The sequence below is a fragment of the Triturus cristatus genome, chromosome 8, assembly GCF_964204655.1.
Source record: "Triturus cristatus chromosome 8, aTriCri1.1, whole genome shotgun sequence".
NCBI lineage: Eukaryota > Metazoa > Chordata > Amphibia > Caudata > Salamandridae > Triturus > Triturus cristatus.
In genome coordinates this window covers 996,113,472-996,134,899 of record NC_140591.1, presented here as the reverse complement: position 1 = coordinate 996,134,899, position 21,428 = coordinate 996,113,472, and the positions used below count along the sequence as shown (strand labels likewise).

The 21,428-nt window shown below is 47.5% G+C and overlaps 1 protein-coding gene across 1 annotated transcript in view; it reads left to right on the top strand.

Annotated features, from left to right (window-relative positions):
- Nucleotides 1–21,428, top strand: part of LOC146805332 (cilium assembly protein DZIP1-like) — a 1,720,714-nt gene that overhangs the window by 863,652 nt on the left and 835,634 nt on the right. The window contains exon 11 of the mRNA XM_085622543.1: nucleotides 13,000–13,044. Within this exon, the coding sequence (XP_085478669.1) occupies nucleotides 13,000–13,044 (45 nt within the window). The remainder of the gene's footprint in view (nucleotides 1–12,999; nucleotides 13,045–21,428) is intronic.

Below are 21,428 nucleotides of genomic sequence, written 5' to 3'. Positions count from 1 at the left end.
CAACCAAAAGGCCAATGGCCAGTCCATGTCAAAATGCCAAGGAGTGAACTAGAGTGACAACTGTCACACCTTGCTTGCCTGCACTGCTAAGGACCGGGGTCATCCTCTCGTAGGGGCATACATGGGGGCAGGCCAGGCACCGCATGGACAGGATCAGGTCGCAACAGAAGGAGGCAGTGAAGAGGTGGGGGATGCAGGCGAGACACTTGCAACTGCAGTGGAGATGACTAAAGCGGTGGGGCTGTCGCAACTGTGGGGTACAGTCAGATGGGGTGGGTGCCGGCACAACTCCAGTGGGCAGGTCAGATGGAGTGGATTGGCTCACCACTGCAGTGCCCAAGTCAGACGGGGTGGTCGTAGACTACAAAGCAGTGCCTACATCAATGGGAGTGGAATGGGGGACAGGTGAGGTCGGCAGGGCAGGGGGGGTGACACGGTCCCCACATCAGTGGCACCAACTGTCTGACCAGGTGTGGAGGAGCAAGTGCTAGGGGGGGATGGCGTTAGCATTTTGGGGATGGTGTATCTGTGTGTGGGGGAAGCCGGGGCAGGGAGTGGCGGGGGAACCTCTGGAGTGGTGGCCTGGGGGATGGAGGATGGAGACTTTGCCTTGGAGCTGCGTGCTGGTGGGGGGGTCTTGCTCTTCTTGCGACTGGGGGACTTGCGGGTGGGCGTCTTGGTCTGACTGCGCCTGGGGGAGGGTGTCCGGGTGTGAGGTGCACTCCCTTCTGTTTGTGGGGACTTCCTCTTCCCCTTGTAATCAGGATCTACTGGGTCAGTGGGGAAGAGGCCAAGGTCACAGAGGAAGAGCTTCTGGGGGGATGGGGTTGCAGGTGAGGCAAGGGAAGGGGGCTGGAAGGGAGAGGTCTCGGAGGTCTGTGGAGTGGTTGTGGATGACTGTGTGTGTGTCAGCAAACCAGCCCCTGTGAGTGTGGAATCAGTCCCCTGCGCTTGCTTGTGTGCACTTCTAGCCCTTTGTTTGGGGGTTTCTGTGCTTGGGACAGGTAGGGTGCTAGGAATCGTGGGTGGTGCAGGGGTAGGAGGGGAGCAGGACTGTTGGAGGAGGGACACTGCTGCCGTCAGGGAGGAGGCCACGGACTGGTTGGTCCTCTGTACGGCAGACATGCCTGAGGAAATGCCCTCCATGAATGACACCAGTTGTGTCAACAGACCTGTGTGTGCATGGAGGACCTTCAGCATCAACGTCTGCCCTGCATGGATCTGTCGAAGTAAGTCCACAGACTCCTCACTCAGGGCAGCAGGGGACACAGGGGCAGGGGGGTGCGGTGCCTGGCACAAAGGAGACATGCCCACGAACACGGGAGCCCACAGGGACCTCTGGGATGGGAGCCGATGGGAGGGGGGTGGTGGTGGTGGTGGTGGTGGTGGTGGTGGCAGAGACAGCCTCACTAGCTGGGGTTTGGTGGATGCTGACAGCCACCTCTACAAGGGAGTCATCCTCAGAGCTGCTGTGGCCTTCAGCTGGGGGGGATGGTGCTGACGACTCCTCGGTGTGGCTCAACTCGCCCTCCGTGCCACTGGGTCAACCTGACTCCTCTCCTTCTGTCCCTGTAAGGCTCTGTGGTTCCTCCTGGTCCGTGGAGCTGTCCCCTCCTGTGGCCGTGGATGTATCTGGATAGGAATAGGAAGTAACAGAACTACATCAGTCACCTGCACCGACTGCACACACCACAGTGAGTACATTACATCACAGGGCAAGCCTGGCATCATCAGCTGAACACAGCTCAAAGTGCCAACACTGTTTAGGATAAGACAATTGTCATTCTCACCATCAACCATGGCACACATATCCCTCCTTGACTTTCACACATATGTCTGTTGCATGTTGGATGCTAACACACCAATGTGCCAACATGCACCACCCACACATTAGTTGTACATGCAAGTGAACATGTAGGAGTATGTCACTATACACACAGCACATCTCTTGCGACAGACTCAGTACAGGTGTCCGGATGAAGGGATGGGCAGAGACTCATTTCACATGTTTGTGATGCATGCCAGCAACACACACTATGATGTTCTCATGTCCTGATGGGCAATGCCACAATAGGGTGCATGGTGCACAGGGGCAGGGCATCCAGACAATAATAATATGCACTGACTCACAATCCTAGCTCAGGGGTAAAGCTGACTCTGCAGATGACCGGCGCACTTGTCCATCCCATGCAAACAACATATCCATGACCCAGAAGACCCCACATCATGCAAATCATTCATATGAGTCTCAGCAAACACAAATCCATGTACATTAACACATCACTGTCTGCCATGCATGTAACCCAGCTGCATGAGGGACACAGTTGCATACACCATTGTGCGCTGTCAGATGATCACACACCTATATGTCACACAGGTCTTGTCTCCCACAGTCACATTGCAGATGTCATGCTGACCCTCTGAATCATGGACACCCCAGTTGTACGTAGCAACCAGCCACACCCTAATGACACAGAGGCAGACACCTGAGAGCACATGTCACTAAGCACAACCTGCAATTTCATACTCAGGATTGGGATTACAGAGTGTTTCTGAATGCCCCTGAGGGGGCATGACTGGGCAGGACTAAGTGAAACAGTGTTTTGCCCCGGACAGTAGTCAGGTGGCAAAGCAATTGTGACATACTTGATATACATACTCCAGATGCCCAAAAATTGGAGTCCCCTGCTGCATGGTTTTGTTTGGAATACCTCAGACACATGTTGCGAGTCAGACCAGCAATTGGTGCACATCTCAAGGGCACACATAGTTCACATGTCAGATCTCAGGCATTGTGTAAACAATTGACCCACCTATGAAACACACAACAGAGTCACGGGAACTGATGCTGACTGGTACCTGAAGCATAGCTGACTGCAGGGACACAGTGACCTAGTGACACACGCAACAGACTGTAGGGGCCACACCTGTGGAACAGATGAGGAGGGTGCATCCCACAAATGAGGGAACTGATTTAGGGACTACAAGACCTACGTAATGTGGAAATGTGACCAGGACAAAAGACTGCTATTTGCATGTCAGACATAGTACACAGATCAGGCATGGACTTACCCCCTTCCTGCTGCTGTCTGGTCTTCAGCTGCCTATCCAGGTCCGGGAAGACCACTGCCAGTATCCGGAGCATGTGGGGAGTCAGGGTCCGGTGTCCGCCCCTCCTGCATGGAGGTGACAGCTTCAGCTGGACTCTAGCTATCCTCCGGGTCCAGCCCTGAAGGTCCTGCCACCTCTTCTGGCAGTTGCGGATGCGGCACTTGTAGACCCCCACAGAACGAACAGCCCGGGCGATGGTCAGCCAGATCTCCTGCTTCTGGTGGGCATCAACCTGTGAGGATGACAAAGTGAAAAGTACATTAACACACATGCCCCAGATTTGTGCTGCACACAATTGGATATACATGTCATCATCACAAAGGGTAATAAATTACACAGGTAGTGCAACCATGGGGAATGAAAACTCAAATGCATGTCTGACATGTTAACAATGCCTGGATAGTTTAAGCTTGCAATAATGCACTTTAGCAGCAGGAAAACTATTCATTACATGTACCTACACACTTTGGTGGATGAAAGTAGTTAGTGAGAATGCTTGCCACTGGTGTACACACTGTTAGTACTGCTAGTCAGACAACATGCATAATTAGGAAGGCAGTGGACAGCACACTCACCTGCTCCCCTGGTGTCCCATAGAGCTTTCTGTACTCTGGAAGGAGCCTGTCCAGCAGGGCCTGGTTCTCCTCCTCAGTGAAGGCTGGGGCCCTCTCCAGTGTACGTGCCATAGCAGGAGCCAGAGGATACATAGACAGCAGCAGTGGTAGCAGAGATGTGGTCCAGTAGCATGTAGTGCAGGCAAGTGAGCTCCCTGGGGGGCAGCCAGCCTTATATCTGTGCTGCAGAGGCAGACTCTGTGCCATGTGTCCCAAGTGATAGGTCCAACACGGTTGCATCCTATGAATCTGGCCAATCCATTCAAAAGTACGACTAGTACACGCCTTCCGCATCGTTCCAATCTTCACCTTCATGGAACACTTGAAATTGCAACATTGTTATAGGCATCCAACTGAATTTGCAGTGCACAACTCGTACAATTTTTGAATCCGCATCCTTCTACATGACAGTCCTGAGCCAATGGTTGTGCCCGGCTCGTTCAACTGACTGTACAACGCGTATTTTGAATATACACATGCACCCGTCTCCATACGATTCAATGGCCAAGGCGTACGCCTGTCTCGGACCATGCCTGTCCAACGCGTATGCATGATAGTCACCCGTGTCAGACCTCATTGTATTTAATGACAAGGCGTACGCACGGCTCGGTCATGAACCGTGCAATGCATACGCATTGTCACCCGCGTCGGACCTCATTGTATTCAATGACAAGGCGTATGCACGGCTCGGTCATGAACCGTGCAATGCGTACGCATTGTCACCCGCGTCGGGCCTCATTGGATTCAATGAGAAGGCGTACGCACGGCTCAGTCATGAACCGTGCAATGCGTATGCATTGTCACCCGCGCCGGACCTCATTGGATTCAATAACAAGGCGTACGCACGGCTCGGTCATGAACCGTGCAATGCGTACGCATTATCATCACCCGCGTCGGACCTCATTGGTGTGACTATTAGACGGATGCAACACACACACCTGCCACACTATAGCATTGGCCACACAGTGTCCCATGGCATGTGAGGCTGCATTCCCTGGGTGTTTGAGGGGGCCACAGCTGTTTTTTTGTCTGGCACTTTGTGCAGCCACTCCCAGGGTGTTATCTTGAACATGGGGGCAGAGTCCTTTGTGTGTTGTGCACATTAGCACTGTGATGTGCAATTGGACAGTAATGGGCATGAGTGAAGGCCACAGTGTCATGTTGGATATGTTTAAGACATGTCACATACACCCTGAGTCCTGAGGGTAATGGCATGTACGTCACAGTGAGACCTGTAGCTCCAATACTGATGTGCACCCACAGTCTGTGTGCATGTTGTGTCTCAGATGTGTCTGATCACATGTTACCAATGGATGACAGTCTCCACATCCATGTGGTATATGCATCAACCTTGATGGGGTGTGTGTCTAAGAGACGTACATGTAGGGCCGACAGGAACAACAGTGGCCACTACCTGTGGGACTTACGCTTGCCTTGTGGTGTGTACATGCTACGCCATGTCCATTGCTGTGTTGATGTGGCAATACAGGGACCCTGGGTTTCTGCATGGCAAAGATCTGTGATGCCTGGGAGACATGAGTCCTCATTTGTCACTGGGGTGTTTTTTTCTAACGTTGCAGCAGCACATAGGTTGGGTGACACAGCCAGATAATTAGCCCATTACACTACATGGCACTTATGTGGACATGTGGAATTGAGATGTGAGGTGGTGGTCTTGTAGGTGACATATGTGTCCATGCCCAACAGCACACACCTCAGTACATTGTGTAATGTCATGAACTAGCATGTGATATTGATCGTGGTCATGGCCACATGGGTGGATGTACTGACAATCTTACTTTGTGCATCTCTGTACTGCAGGGAATCAGCTGTCCATCGGCCGTTCCCAGACCTTGCAACCATGCAGGAACGCGACATCATCGGACGGTACCGCTTCACCAGGCCACTGATTGAGGAGTTGGCGGAGCAGTTGGCACCACATCTGCTACCTGGCCGGATATACCCTACAGCACTGACCCCAGAGGTGAAGGTGATGGCAGCCCTGCACTTCTTTGCTACCGGTACCTTAGAGTACACTGTGGCTACTGCTTGTGGTATGTCGCAAACGATGTTTAGTCGGGTGCTACGCAATGTCTTGGAGGGGATGTTGCAATAATTTGACCTGTATATCAAGTTCCCGAGCCAAGATGAACTCCCTGAAATTAAGGATGCCTTCTATACACTGGGGAGGGTGCCAAACGTCATTGGATCCATTGACAGGGCACATGTTGCCCTGATACCACCACAGGCACATGAGCAGGCATACCGGAACAGGAAGCACTACCATTCGATCAATGCTCTGGTGGTCTGTCTTGCTGACATGTTGATCACACATGTGTGTGCAGGGTTCCCTGGTTCGGCGCACAATGCCTACATTATGAGGAGTAGTCACATTGCAATGCTGATGTCACAGATGCCAGCTCAGCGTGCCTGGCTTGTCGGTGTGTACTGACTGTTTCTCATTGTGTGTGTTTGTCAGTGTTGTATTCCACACTCCTACAAAACTCAGCTACTTGTTCATTTTTGTGTGTGTAGGTGACTCTGGATACCCCAACATGCCGTGGTTGCTGACACCCCTCAGGAACCCTGTGACACCAGCCGAGCTGCGCTACAATGAGGCACATGGTCGGAGCAGGAGGGTGATTGAGTGGACATTCGGCCTCCTGAAAAGCTGCTTTCGCTGCCTGGACAAGACCGGAGGGGCCCTCCCATATGAGCCTGCAAAGGTGTGCAAAATAATACTGGTCTGCTGCATGCTACACAACATGGCGGTGCGGAAGGAGGTGCCTCTCATCCAGGATGACGATGACGACGACCAACGTCCGGCACCTGTGGAGGATCCTGGCCTGGGCCAAGATGCCAGTGATGATGAAGATGATGGTGACACTTGCTCCCAGCTCATCAACAACTTCTTCACCTGAATGTGAGTTTCCAGTGTTGTTATGTGAATGTATGGAGGTAGCCTGGAATGTGTTGAGCCAGCTCTGTTGCTGTCTGAGTGTGTCTGTGTGCCACTTGACTGGATGCGTCCATTCAGGTGGTGTGTACTCCACAATAGGGTAGTACTGCTAACTAGTGTTTGTGTAGGTGTTTTGCAACATGTTTTGTGCATGTGTATTGCATTTCTCTCCTGTTCGTCTGTGCTTTTGACTGTATTTTGTCTGTCCTTCCCAGGGTCCTTTGCCTGTTGTGTGGTCAACACTGACCCCCAACACCCAGAAGCCAACACCAGTGTGGAAGTTGACAATTCCCATCAACTGATGTACCACACATCCCTGGACTTCCATTCTCCAACACATTGTGAGCGTGTGTCCACTGTTACGTAGAATTACCGTGCAACTATTGTGGAATAAACGTGTTGCTGATGTGTAATGAACCTGTGCTACGCTTTGCTATGTGTGTTGTCTGTCTTCCCACATCTGAGTGTCATCTGCTTACCTCACCTGTGTACTTGTTACCACTGACTATGCTTGGTGTTGTGTCTGTGCATGCCAATGTGTTTCAGGTCAACATCATTGTGTGTGATGAGTAACATGGCCTTGGTGAGTATGTTTTGTGTTGCCATAGTGGTGTGTCTCCCTCACATGTGTCACATCCCCATGACTCACCTTACGTTGGTCACATAGTTGCAGTATTTGGCATGCACTGTGTTGTGTAGCAGATCGACTTCGCCCTGAACATGACAAGTTGGAATCACAACAGAGGCAAGTATGGTGTACTGGTGAGTTTATTTACAAACATGCGTGAGTGAAGTGCACAGGATGGTGGGTGCTGTACAGTAGTTTCGGAATCCAAAGTTCAGATTGGAGTTGGAAGTGCTGGTAGATGAAATGTCCAGAGTAAAGTCCACAGTTGTCTGCTACATTGGCCCAACATGAACCCTCCATGTAATGTCGGCGAGTTGTGTGCGATTGGACAAGGTGAACGGGTTGCGCACAAAGAACATTGTCCAGAACAGGTTTGGAGGCCCTGAGGGATGTGCTGGGACATCTGCCTCTCACATGTCCTACTTCGGACGACCCCTCTTCTTCCGGGGGGGATCCTCATGTGCAGGCCTCTGCAGTGCAGGGGACTCTCCACCAGAGTCCTCCTCCCTCCATGTGGCTCTGGCAGATGGTGTTGCGACAGATGTTGTGGGCACACAGGGGGGTATGGACAGGTTGGTGTTGGTCTGGCGGAGGCATTGTAGTATGTCCCGATGCACCACAGTAAGGGCATCCCACTTTGCCACCATGCGGGCATGGTGGGCGCCCTGCTCCTGTTGCATGTCCTTGAGGATCCCCACTACCTGGCCAAATCCTCCGGTGCTATCCGGGTACGCATCAAAGATGCATGCCAGTTGGGGATCATCATGCAGTCCAGACCCCTCTGCAAGGTGTGCCCTGTGCCTCCCACCCCTCCCAGCACCCCTCTCCACACGGGTAGGACCAGCAGTGGTACGCACAGGTGACACTGGGACCCCTTGGGTGGTGTTGCTGGTGGTGTTGGCTGTAGCTTCCGGGGGGTCCTGTGTCCCTGTGCTGTGGGTGTTGATTGTCCTTGGTCTGTTCGTGTTGGCGGGGGTGCCCTGTCGGTGTCCAGATGCTGGAGGCGTGGGTACAGGGGGGGGCAGATGTTGCTGCTGCTGGTGCTGCATGATGGCTCACACCGGAGGGGCCAGGTTGGTCGTCGTCATCCGAAGAGGACAGTGAGAGAGTCAGACCAGAGAGCTCAGTGGCCACCAGAGTATGGGACTGGGTATCCTTGTCATTTGGCACTGGGTGCCCAGCACGACCTGTGTTTGGAAGAGACACACAATGTGATTTATGTTTCTACATGCATCGCTGGTTCACAAACATGACATTTTCTACTTTTCAAACAGATGCCTGCCTGTACACTGCTTTTTCCCAGCTTGTCACAGACAGAGTTTGATCTTGTTGTTGGCCATTTGCCAGCATGGCCTTGTGCTCCCCACAACAGAGCCCAGTGTCAGATATCTTGTCAGTCCATTCCCACTCCCTGTGAGGCGAGTATGGTTCAGGTTGATCTTGTAGGGCCATGTGGGTGGGTGTAGGTTGTCTGTGACTGCAACTCCCATCATACTCTTGGCTACACCCCCCTTCGCAGCATGCCCATGCTTCCTCCCTCTTAACTCTGCTTCCCTGTGAGGGGGTGTGACATCAATGGCAAGATGGCTGACTGTGAAATCCTGGTGTTTATTTGGCTACCAGTCCCTGCATGGCCTTGTTCTCCCCACAACAGAGCCCAGTGTCAGACATCTTGTCAGTCCCTTCCCACTCCCTGTGGGGCGAGTATGGTTCAGGTTGATCTTGCAGGGCCATGTGGGTGGGTGTAGGTTGTCTGTGACTGTGAGTTCCATCATACTCTTGGCTTCACCCCCCTTCCCAGCATGCCCATGCTTCTGCCCTCTTGACTCTGCTTCCCTGTGAGGGGGTGTGACATCAATGGCAAGATGGCTGACTGTGAAATCCTGGTGTTTGTTTGGCTACCAGTCCCAGCATGGCCTTGTGCTCCCCACAACAGAGCCCAGTGTCAGACATCTTGTCAGTCCCTTCCCAATCCCTGAGGGGTGAGTACGGTTCAGGTTGATCTTGCAGGGCCATGTGGGTGGGTGTAGGTTGTCTGTGACTGCGAGTCCCATCATTCTCTTGGCTACACCCCCCTTCCCAGCATGCCCATGCTTCCTCCCTCTTGACTCTGCTTCCCTGTGACGGGGTGCGACATCAATGGCAAGATGGCTGACTGTGAAATCCTGGTGTTTGTTTGGCTACTAGTCCCAGCATGGCCTTGTGCTCCCCACAACAGAGCCCAGTGTCAGACATCTTGTCAGTCCCTTCCCACTCCCTGTGGGGCGAGTATGGTTCAGGTTGATCTTGCAGGGCCATGTGGGTGGGTCTAGGTTATCTGTGACTGCAAGTCCCATCATACTCTTGGCTACACCCCCTTCCCAGGATGCCCATGCTTCCTCCCTCTTGACTCTGCTTCCCTGTGAGGGGGTGTGACATCAATGGAAAGATGGCTGACTGTGAAATCCTGGTGTTTGTTTTGCTACAAGTCCCAAGTGAGTCCCTGTGCTTCACACAGCAGCATCCAGTACGGGGTATCTTTTGCTGATATTTCAATGAGGTGTGTGTCAATGCATTGTACCCAGTGAGTTGTGTGGAGTTTGTGTTGGGGGGGTGTCTCCCCATGCTGAGTAGTATGGTCAGTGCTGTCAGTCCTCCTTCCCATCATGCAACGTGCTTCTACTGTAGGGAGTACAAGTTGTCTTTCAGGATGTCAGTCAGTGGTGTCCTGCTTCGGATTTGCACACAAGCCCTAGCAGGGCCTTGGGCTCCCCACAGCAGGAGCCAGTGTCAGCCATCTTGTCAGTCATTTTCCACTCCCTGTGATGTGGGCATGTTTCAGAGGGGTCTTGATGGGCCAATCAGGATGGGGGGCATTATCTGTGACTACAGGCCCCATCATGCTTTTGTCTACACTCACTTCACCTGCATCCCCACTATTCCTTCCTGACAGTCAGCTGCACTGTGAGGTGGTGTGTTTGTGGTGGCAAACTGTCTGGCTGGGTGTATTTGGCTTAGTGCCACTGGCTTGCTCTATTTGTTTGTAGGTTGGTGCATGTCATGACACAGTCCCCAGTCACTAGGAGATGGCAGGTATTGTGTTTTTGTGACTGGCATACACATCTTGGGTTGATTATCTATTGGTTAGTGTAGCTTTGCTTGCGGTGCATGGTTATACTGTCCCCTTGCCACACAATCTTGGGTATGTTGTTTGTGTACTCACCAGGCGCTGGGATGTTTGTTAGGCCATGGACGCTCTCTGGTGGTAGGATTTCTCGCACCTTCTCCTCCCAGGTCCTGAAGTAGACTGATTTGGCAGGAGGGCCACCGCCGGTGCGCTGACTCAAGGCGTGATCTTTCTCGATTAATTTCTTGACCCTCCTGGGCACGTCATACCACCGGTTCTGGATATCGTCCTTTGTGCGCGACGTTGGTGCTTGTGCGTTCACCTTGTCCACAATCCTCACCCACATCTTGGTTTTCTGTGAGATGGGGGTCCTTTAAACCAATGTACCAAACAAATGTGGCTCTACTCTGATGATCTCGTCTATCAGCACTTCTTACTCACTATCTGTGAACTTTGGATTCTTCTTTGGGGGCATGGTGATGGATGGTGGTGGTGGGGGATGTGTGTGTGAGGGTGCAAGTGATATTGGGTTGGTGTTGGTTTTGCTGTGTATGTGTGTGTGCTTTTGTATGAGGTGCTGATGGTGTGTGAGTTGTGTGATGGGTGAGTTGTGAGTGTGTCTGTGGTTGCTGTGTACTGGTGTTTGCTGCTGGCTGTGTCTCCTGTTTGCAAGGAATGATGGTAGTGATTATAGTCCTTTATATAGTTGGAGTTGTGGGTGTGTCTTTGTCCAATTAATTTTTTATGGGTATTTATTGGCTTAGTCATTGCTTGTTTGGTCCTTTTTTTTGTCTTTTTTCCTTTGTGTTTTGTAGGCATGAAGGAGACGTTCATGTGACAGAAATGGACGCTGCTGTTGTCACGTGCGGGCTTCTCCGCCTCGTTCACGCTGCCTGTCTTCTGTGTTTGGTACGTGTCGTTCGCGGCAGTCTCTATTGCTTGTGTGCCGGGTTGTCTGTGCGTGTCGGTCGTGCGGCTTGGTCTCCGTGCGAGTCGGTCTGGTTTTACACACATTGGATCGTACTGCGGTAATCGTACAGCGTGGGTACGGGTCGGTCGGGTTCATTCCGGGTTCATGTCAGTCGGTGAAAATCGCGTCGGTTTTCCGGCCGGATCACTATTTTCCCTCCTGCTCAGTAGTACAGCTTGTATTCTGTACGTGTCGGTTGTAATTCACTCGTGTTGCATCGTACTGCACGGGTCGTACGGCGCTGGGCCATGTCGGTCGGTATTTGGTCCGTGTCGGTCGGTTCGTTTTCCGGCCAGAATCGGAATCGGCCCCCAAGGCTACAATATGGAAAACAATAGTTAGTGGCTGCATTTTAAGCATGCTGATTGGCAAAGACAGTTTCTGCATTTTGATGGAGAATTCTAATTTTCATTCATAGCGGATACAAAACTTTTCAAGAGGGAATTTATCTTAAAATGTTCAAGAGCAATATAAGAGAGCAATTGTGTGCATGCACTTATTTTAAACAATTCAGAAAATCTCTACAGACCTGGCTGTTTTAGTTTTTAGTGTTTTGGTACTCTTCCAGTGGGGGCTTATACAACTTTGGAGTTGCTATAGTGCCGAGAGACCCCTGTTGGGGTGAAAGGTGCACTTTATAAGAAAACCCAATACAAACCTAAGTAGAAGCGCCAGTGTGTCCCCATAGGCCTGCAATAGCAGGCGTTTACATGTTTGACAGGCTAATCGGGTGGGTGGCACACTCAGTGCCTCATCCCACTATTAGCCAGTGCTGTGCCCGCCCCGGGTATATGGTGTACTGTTTTTACAGGGCACTTGTAGGTACAGCACCTAAACCAATTATATCCCTCCTGGCATGTGTAGGAGGGGTGTGTGCGCTTTCCCACTACAGTACAGTGGGAAAGTGCCCAGAGTCCTAAGGCCATGCACAGAGAATCAGCAAAAACTAGTAGAAAAAAAGAAGGGCCATGTCCAACAGGTTTGGTTCTACATAGACCATGCTGTGGTGGGGAAGGCGCTTCAGGGTATCTCTTGGCTTCTGAAAAAGAGACTAACACATTTAATAAACCTTGGCCATTTGAGAATTGGGTGAGATTACACAAATGTAACACATTTTTCACACAGACCTAAATAGGAAGGACAGTTAAATTATGTCCATGAAGTCCTTTATTGTGGTTTATTTTTCGATTTTCTCTTTTTGGAGCGCAGCAATGTTAGTGGCTAAGGAAAGCAGAGAAGTCTCAAGCTGCTCAAGGTGAGATTGCCTAGTTGATGTGCTATAGTGATTTTCAAAGGTGTGACTAGCTATATCTTCCCAAAGCGACTGTCTTTGGCAGGAATGAAGGCATGTCCTAAACTTCTAGGGACTGTGACATTGTGTTGATGTGTGTTTTTCGTAAAATATATAAATGTATTAACACAATGTGATTAACATACACTGAAATTCTTTGAGAAACTGTGTTTATTTGAATACTGGGCGATGTAGGCCTCAATTTTAAAATGACTGGTGTTGCTCAGATATGGTAATACATTCAGGAACCATTTATGCTTTTGATTGAAGGTGTCATCCTTTACCCTCTGTGGCTTAACCACATTACTTCTGTATTTCAGAACCTGCTCCTGCTGTCCAAGAAAGTAGTACTCAAGGAGCCAAAAGTGAGTCTTATATTATTCTTATAGATTTAAAGCGTAACTCCTCACATGTGTAAATTTGCCACTGTCTCTAATCATGAATGTGAACTTGGTCACATAGCAATTGCCTGCTTCAGTTTCTTATATATGCTTTATTTCTTATACATGCTTTATTGTCAGATGCACTTAACCCCCATCTCCCAACCCAGGGCAGGGGAACAACACCCCTGTGAGATTCCTAGTGAAACATGGTTCCCACGTTTTAAGATAGGTCATAGATGAATGCAAAATCATCCCAGTCATACCCTGCAGGCCTGCCTAAGACAAGAATTTCGCAGTATCTCACACCTTTGTTCTTCTTTATTGGATCTTCAGTATGTGTTAAATATATCTGCAACGTCTGTGAACCACTGTTTATTGTCTGCTCTGCAGGTATGAGCCAGAAGCAAAGGAGAGGGCACTTAATGAGGACAAGTCCCTTTCACAGCTGCATAATATAATAGCATATGGGCAACAGGACAATTAGCACATGTCCCTTTTATCTTGTTGCAGGGATACTGCACATATACAGAAATACGCACAAGAAACGAGGACCTCGGTGTATAGTGGTGTACCAACAGTCCACCTTAGTGCCCGGAACCCCAATCCGACTAGCCATAGTGTCTCATTTGTTCTCCTTACTACAGCGAAGCTGCCAATGATTAGACAACCTAGAACATGTAACTCAGACTCTCTCAGTAATCGCGGGAGCAAGAACACTCTTTCACCAACTCACTCATACTTAACATAAGTAATCTGAGCCACAGTATAGTTTAAAATGTTTATTTTAATTAACGTGCTCTATAATGCAGTACACGAGCCACTACTAGCAGCAAAATGCATAAACTCAATATAGTGAGCATTGTTACAACTACATAAAATATGAACGGGGATATCATTTTATAAAGCTAGTGGAAAGAAAGGCCTACTGTGCTTAGCCACCCTCACCGTGCTGGGAACTAGTTTATAATAATTATAGAAGACCTCTGGGCTTTGTCAGGGGGACCCCATACCTCCAGGTTTAGATGCAGAGATTTAAATCTACGGACAAACAGACCTCTTCTCTTCGGAAAGGTTTTCTTCAAGTGCTTAACATGCTTGCAATGCCATATTAAAAACACACGATTTTCAGTTATGCAGCTCTGGTACTATTATGTCTAACACGCCTGGGACTGACAAAAACAGAATAACAGAGCACATTGTTTTTCGACCTTGAAGACGCTGTGCAGACGAAGACCAAGGAGTACAGCAAGAAACGTGAAAGGTAGACAGTTCCCATGTGAGCGAGCACAAGCAGCGGGATTTGCGAAAACAAAGTAATGTAGAAATGTGTGCAAAAGCGGCAACATGGCAGCCAAGCTTAAACTAACTTATGCTAACTTAGCAATGTACAATGTGAAACCCCTGTCCTCACTACACCCTCCCCTGGTAAGTCCATCGCGTGTAGCCATAGGACGAACACAGGGTTCAGGAAGTATGAGCAGAGATTAAAAGCGTCTATACTTCATCAAATTTGGAGCGAGGGAATAAGGAACAAAGAGAGAAAAAGAAAACATTTTTGGACTTGTAAATAGGTGCCAAATTATATATATATATATATCACAAAAAAATCAGCAAAGATGAGCGCCAGCCTTTTTAATCCATCAGAGTGTATGAGTAGTAAACTGCAACGGCAGGACTTCCTGCAACGCTGCACTGATATCCCATTGTGCCAACACTCCAAGCTCAGCTGCGCATGCCATAAAACTAATCCCAGAACATTCTTGCTCATGGGCCAGTAAGGGACTTATAAACAGGTCGTAATCCGGGTCGGGAGACGACGTATGGGAGAGGCAGAGATCCAATGCCCATTCAAAGGAGCATTCCAAGCATGAAAAGACGGGTGGCACGCAAGTGTAGTATGCAAAGTGGAAAGACAGTCTTTATGCCACACTGAGTGTTGCCAGTGGCCGAGTGCCATAGCACTCAAGCATACGGTCACGGAGCAGTTGTAGCCGATCTGGGCTGTGAGGACCACAAGAGGTGCAGCCATTGCGTAAGAGGCAAATCAAGAGAAGGGCGCCAGCGGCTATGGTAACCAACAGAGGTAATCCACCAAAGACGCTGGAAAAAATTGAATGAATAAAGGCTGGTATTACACCAAATATAGTCTGAAAAGAAGTCACAAGGCCAGAGCCCACAACTTTTAAAAAAATGCACCAGGCCATGTGTATCAGAGGCACTGAAGGAACGATGAATCAATTCACCGAAATGTTGTGGGAGGTTTGTATTAAGAAGGGCCTGTATTTCAGAATGGGTACTCGCTATCTGCAGGACGAAAGTCTCACACGCAGAAGTGAGCACGACCTCATTCTGATATAATAGCGCTTTTATTCTGCTCAACTTATTGAAGTCTGTTTTCAAAATTGGGATGCAAGGCCAAATTGAGGTATCAAGCTCCCCCTGCGGGGGTGGGAAAAGCACACTCTTACAGCAAACTACACGCTGTGAAACTGTTACAATGTACGGTATGCCAGCCAGCAACCTGCAACATTCCTCGTTATTCAAAAGAAAATAGCTGCTGTTAGAGAGCAGTGTGAAAGTAGGTGTTATAACTGGTACTGGAATACCTTCCAAGACACATGCAAGATTCGGGGCGGTAACACTGCAAGCCCCATGTAACTGTATGTTTTTACAGACAAGGGAACAACCTAATTGAGAGTCACAAGATTCCCCTGTAAGATATACTTCTTTGTCATCTCGAAGACTTCTGTACGTGAAAGGCAAGGACCACACTTCAAGCAAGAAAGTGCTCCTTAGTAGTTCATAACGACCTATTGGGTAATGCTTCATGTAGGAGCTAAATTTAAACAAAGAAAACGGTAAAGTGATAACCCCGTGGATGAGCCAGACAGCAGAGTCCGTTTCGGCCACGGCGAAGGGTAAAGGGTCAATCTTCTCAATATGTAACAGAGTGTACGTTGCATCTTTCATTGACATAAACTGTTGTTTGTCAGTTAAATTAAAAGGCAGAAACAAAGCAGTTGCGTTCAAATAATCCCATGGCACTTTTCCCATTTTCAGTGTTTGTAAAGTCCACGCAAACTGCATTACTGAACGTAATTGATTTTGACCATGATACAACACAGATACATCATCCTGCACAATATTGATAACAGATGAAACAATATTATCCAATGTGTAAATGCGGGAAGACAGTGTGTTAATACTGTTGTCAACAATAGCAAGTACCTTTTCTAGATTCGCCTGATCTATCTCCCTTAAGCATGATGCAGCTTCAATTTGAGAAAGCTTCCATATTTCATTATATGCTGCGTAAATAAATATTTTAGTTCTTGGACCAGCAGGGCCCTTGATAAAGTCAGCCAAATCAATATTATTGAATAACAACGACAAACGTTGTTTCACTGAGGATAGGGATACATTTTGTAACCAAGTTTGACACAATTTACCACCAGAATACGTGGTAACAGAATGTGTCTTAGCAAAACGTGGATCAAGTCTATCCTGTTTATAACCATGTACTGTGTTATGAAAACGTAATTGGCAGGCACCCGATGTTGTCTTCCAAACCAACCATCCTTATGGGTCTAAACTGGAGACAATGTACGTCAGATTTAAAAATAAAGCCTGCGCTCCTCAATGGAATAATTGGTATGCAGGCTCCAATTAAGAAAGGTGGCCAGTGAAGGAATGCTAGGGACATTCATGTAGTCTGATAAATAGAATCATTTAAAAACAGAATTTGTGTTGGGATGAGGCACGTGCGATGTAAGCTTCAGTGCCACAAACCTGCCAGGATCTAGAACCCCACACAGATTTTAAATCAACGGTGGCCTTCCAATGTTCATAGCCGCCAACTGACAATTTATCAATAAACTCATTGGAATATAATAACTTCGTGTGGGATAACATCACCTTGGAAGTAGATGAAATGTTTAATTTAAAAAAAAAAGACTCAGGGTTGGACCTGTCAAAATCTGTAAAATATGTATATTTCTTTAACAGGGTTTTGGAGCTACCTTGTAATGGAGTTTGGCAATGTTCTCATTGTGTGTAATTAAAAACATTTCTAAATGTATTAGCTTTATGCAGGTAGTGGTGTCCAAAATGCTGGTAACAATATCAATGAGCATAATTTCCAGTATTTAAATACAAATCCTCAGCATCAAAGGCAGCATAATACTTAAAATCAGAAAATAAAGATTGCACTGCTTGTACAGCCCAACCATCTGAATGCATGTTCTGTTTCACTGCATCACCCATTGAAACACGAAGTACATTTGGTACATTAATAATTTCAGTTGGACTCTATCGAATAAGTGAAGCACACCTAATTTTGAAAATATTTTTAGGCTTTTCTTGTTTATCTGCGTGCTACAGTGGAATGTGTGCTGTCTAGGCACGCCTAAACAATACACCCTACTTCAAGTCTCCTCGACCTGACCACTGTGCACTTTTAGTGTCACATCTACAACATTCTGTAGGTTCGACATTTTTTTTTAAATGAACATAGTCTCCACACTGAACATAAATATAACAATAGATTTGTCAGAAATGGCTCATAATCCATTTAATGTTCAAATATACAAATATTCATACAAAAAAAATATTATTTATTTATTTTGCCATTATTTATTCGTTGCCCAATGCATTTCAGGCTGATGGCCCTTCCTCAGTAGCTTCAATCTGAAACATTCCAAAAAATTAAATAAATAATATGCAAAAACACTTTTGATACAAAGAAGTTGATTATCATCGCAGTTCTCAAAAGAAACAATATCAATGAGTTTGCTATAAGTTAGGATCATTAGGGAATATACTCCCACGGTGGAACTCCCCCATGCAGAATAACTATCTGCTGTAATACTAAATGAAACAGAAAGGATAGTATATGCCAGAAAGGAAAGAAACATACTCCAACCACCGCTTCAAAACAATGTGAATCAAAACCATGTGCTTTCTGTTGCACCCTTGTGCCAATAGTTCACCGCAACCCAAACACAACAGCCTTCTACTTACTTCAGACTTTACTCTCAATGTGTGCTGTAGGCAAAAATGCAACCGTTAGTATTTAAAAATTACGACACTTTACTGTAGGTGCTATTCATGAAATAATTTCAGTTGGATGATGAATTTGGAAATCCACAGCACCCCAGACAATGCCATCAGCGACTGGAAAGGCGGAGATGTTAACAAAAGTCTGGTCTCTTTTCATGATGTGAGAAGAAGAGTGCAGAGCCAAAGTTCCAGTTACTAACTGAACAGCAGTGTGTTCTGGCCAAGTAGTGACCATTGATGAGTAGGAAAAATACTGTCACAAAACCAAAGAACATGGACCGAAAAATTATGATCAGCACTAACCAGATGTATGTCCAAGTAGGGATTAAATACATCTTTTTAAACCAGGAGACAAAAATACTGAATTTAGTAGGGTCAAATGATGAAATGGATGTTGAGTCAAAGGAAAAACGTGACTGGTTAAGTGTAGTTGGTGGCAAACCAGGCAACGACTCGCTTGTGGGATAAGCATATTTAGTTTCCTCAGTACTGATGGAAGTTGGCGGTATTAGCAAGGAATGAGTAACAGAGTCCATCTCAATGGCAGTGTCGTTTTGTGCGCTGTCAGTCGTGCCAATCACAGAATTCCTTGAAATTGCTGGACATGATGCAGCAGGTGTTATACTATTCAGAATCAGCCAGATGTTGTAGCTTGACATCGTCGACGGAGATGTATCTGTTGTCTTTGCGACCAGGAAGCGGTGGTAAAATGACTGTACGAGTACCCTTCACGCCACACACTGGAACCGGTGCACGATAAGAGGGACCAAATTCTTTTTTGTTCTCCACCTTCTCTCGGACCAGATCTCCAACATTAGGTAGCCAGCCAACTATTGGAATCTGCAGTGCAGCATCAGTGGCAGAGGGTAAAGGTTCTTTTGCAAGACTGTCACGGGTCTCTTTTAAGTCCTGTAACATAGTAGAATGATTTTCTACCTCAAAGGTTGCAGCTGCCGCCACCATGTCTAGACCATCAGGGTCCGGAACAAATTTTTTTATGCCAAAGAGCCATTCGTATGGGGTCTGCCCACCCAGAGATCTCCCAATGAGGTTATTAAGTGCACGTTGCACGCCATACAAGTGGGCTAGCCAGTTCCTGCCAGTACCTAAGATTCTAGCTGTCAAGGATTGCTTTAAGTCATGGTCCATTCGCTCCACAACTGAATTTCCCTCAGTCCTGTATGGAGATGAAAATTTCACCTGCACTCCTAAAGACTTCATTGCATCCTTGTATGCCTTAGAGGGGAAGGCTGGACCTTGGTCAGAATGGAAGATGCCACATGCAAAAATGATCACTAAGACACGCAAATCCCTTATGACATTTCGAGCGTCAGCACTGCGTTGTGGCCAAACCCAAATAAAACATGTGCACAAATCAACTGCAACTAAGATATACTTATAAGCAGTATCTGAAGAAAATGGACCGCAGTGATCAAGATATACACAGCCAAAAGGCCTATTAGAAATGCAGAGCTGTGTCAGTGGTGGACGTGTGACAGTAGAGGGTTTAATCTGTTGACAAATGTCACAAGGAAGCACATAATTACGGGTCTGTTTATATAAACCACGCCACCAATAATGTTGTTGCAAAAAAGAAATTGACGCAGACACTCTAGCATGCGCCAAAGCCATGCCTTCGTGTACGGCTGTAAAATGCCTGCGATCCATGTTGGGAATCAACCTGTCACCAACTTTATTTATTCTCACATAAGGAACTCGTCGGGACTTAAATGATAAGAGTACTTTGAATGGAACCCTTGTGGGTAATATCCACCCTTCTCTGTAGCATCAATAGCTGCCAAGATTTAATTATCAATCTGAGTCATGGATCTTGTAACTGCTGCATGGAACACGTGGTTACTGCTGACTTGGCTGCTTCATCAGCCAAACTATTACTGACAGCGTGTGTGCCCACACTTTGATGGCCAAGAGTATGTATAACAAGTGTGAGTGGCAGACGTTGTTTAAGATCTGCCACTCGAACCCAAAACAACTTATGCTTAATTGCGCTGCCCTTGGAATCACGATAGTCATTCTGCGACCAAAAGAATAAGTTGTCATTGAAGGACTGAACACAGTAATAAGAATCATTTACAATAAGTGTAGTCACATTAGGATCAGCAAACTCTAGTGCAAGCACCAAAGCACTCAACTCGGCCAACTGGGCGGTGCAGTCTCCCAATGCCTGTGTATGCACAACACTGGATTTGAATTCACCGTTCACTATGGTACCTGCCACAATTGCACAGGCTGCTGAATATGAATGCTTAGAAACTGTTGCCGGTTGCGCCGAAGCATCGGTGTAAATGATACATATATACTCCTCAAGCGGGCGAATAGACAGAGGAGGAGGATGAACAAATTCATACTGTAAGAACTCCTGTGACTGAAGCGAGGAGTCAAAGATAAAGGTGACATCGGAAGATGTAAAAGAAGTTGCCCACTCTATCCAACGAGGATGTAGTGCTTTTGAATTTGGTACACTTGCCTTTGTCACTGCTTCAAGGGCAGGGTAAGGTGTTACCATCAAAATGTGTTTACCCTGTGCCAGTGCGCGCTCCTTCAGGATTGCCATCTGCACAGCAGTCAAAACCTTTTCAGCACTGGATAATCGCATCTCGGCAGAAGTGTATAAATGTGATTTGTAAGCAATAGGTACTGTGTCACCTTCATTAAACGTCAAGTAAATCAAACCTACTGCGCCTGGCATTATTCTTATCACCAGTTTGTGTGGTTATCACGTATTAACAAGTATTTAGATTATAGAAGATCAAACTGCAACGATAGCTGAATGTTCCGGAAGCCAGCAGGCTTTTGAAACATTTGGTTGTATTAATGCATAAAGAGGCTTGATACGCTGGGCATTGGATTTGAAGTTCAAAAATCCCAGCAGTGATTGAAGTTTTTTCAGGGTTGTTGGAGGTCGCAAACGTGCACTTTTCTCCAGGAAGTGAGGCGCTAAGCCTCTACCTTCATTATTGAGCTCATAGCCCAAGAACACTGCAATGTGTGATTTTGCAAAGTTAAATTTGTAACCATAGTCTGCAAACAAAACAATGATGCGGTCGACTTGGCAGAGATGCGGCCATAATTCGTCGTCTTTGAGATAAATGTCATCAGCATACGAGTACGCATCTGGGTCTATGCAGTCCAGCAAAAAGACAACACGGGCGGCGAAAACTCCGGGGCTGTTTTTGTAGCCCATAGCTAATCGCCTAAATTGTTTCTCTTTACCACCGGCGGTAAACGCGGTCCATTGACTGCATGCCGGTGACAGATTGTGACTGAAAAAGCCATTGGAAATGTCA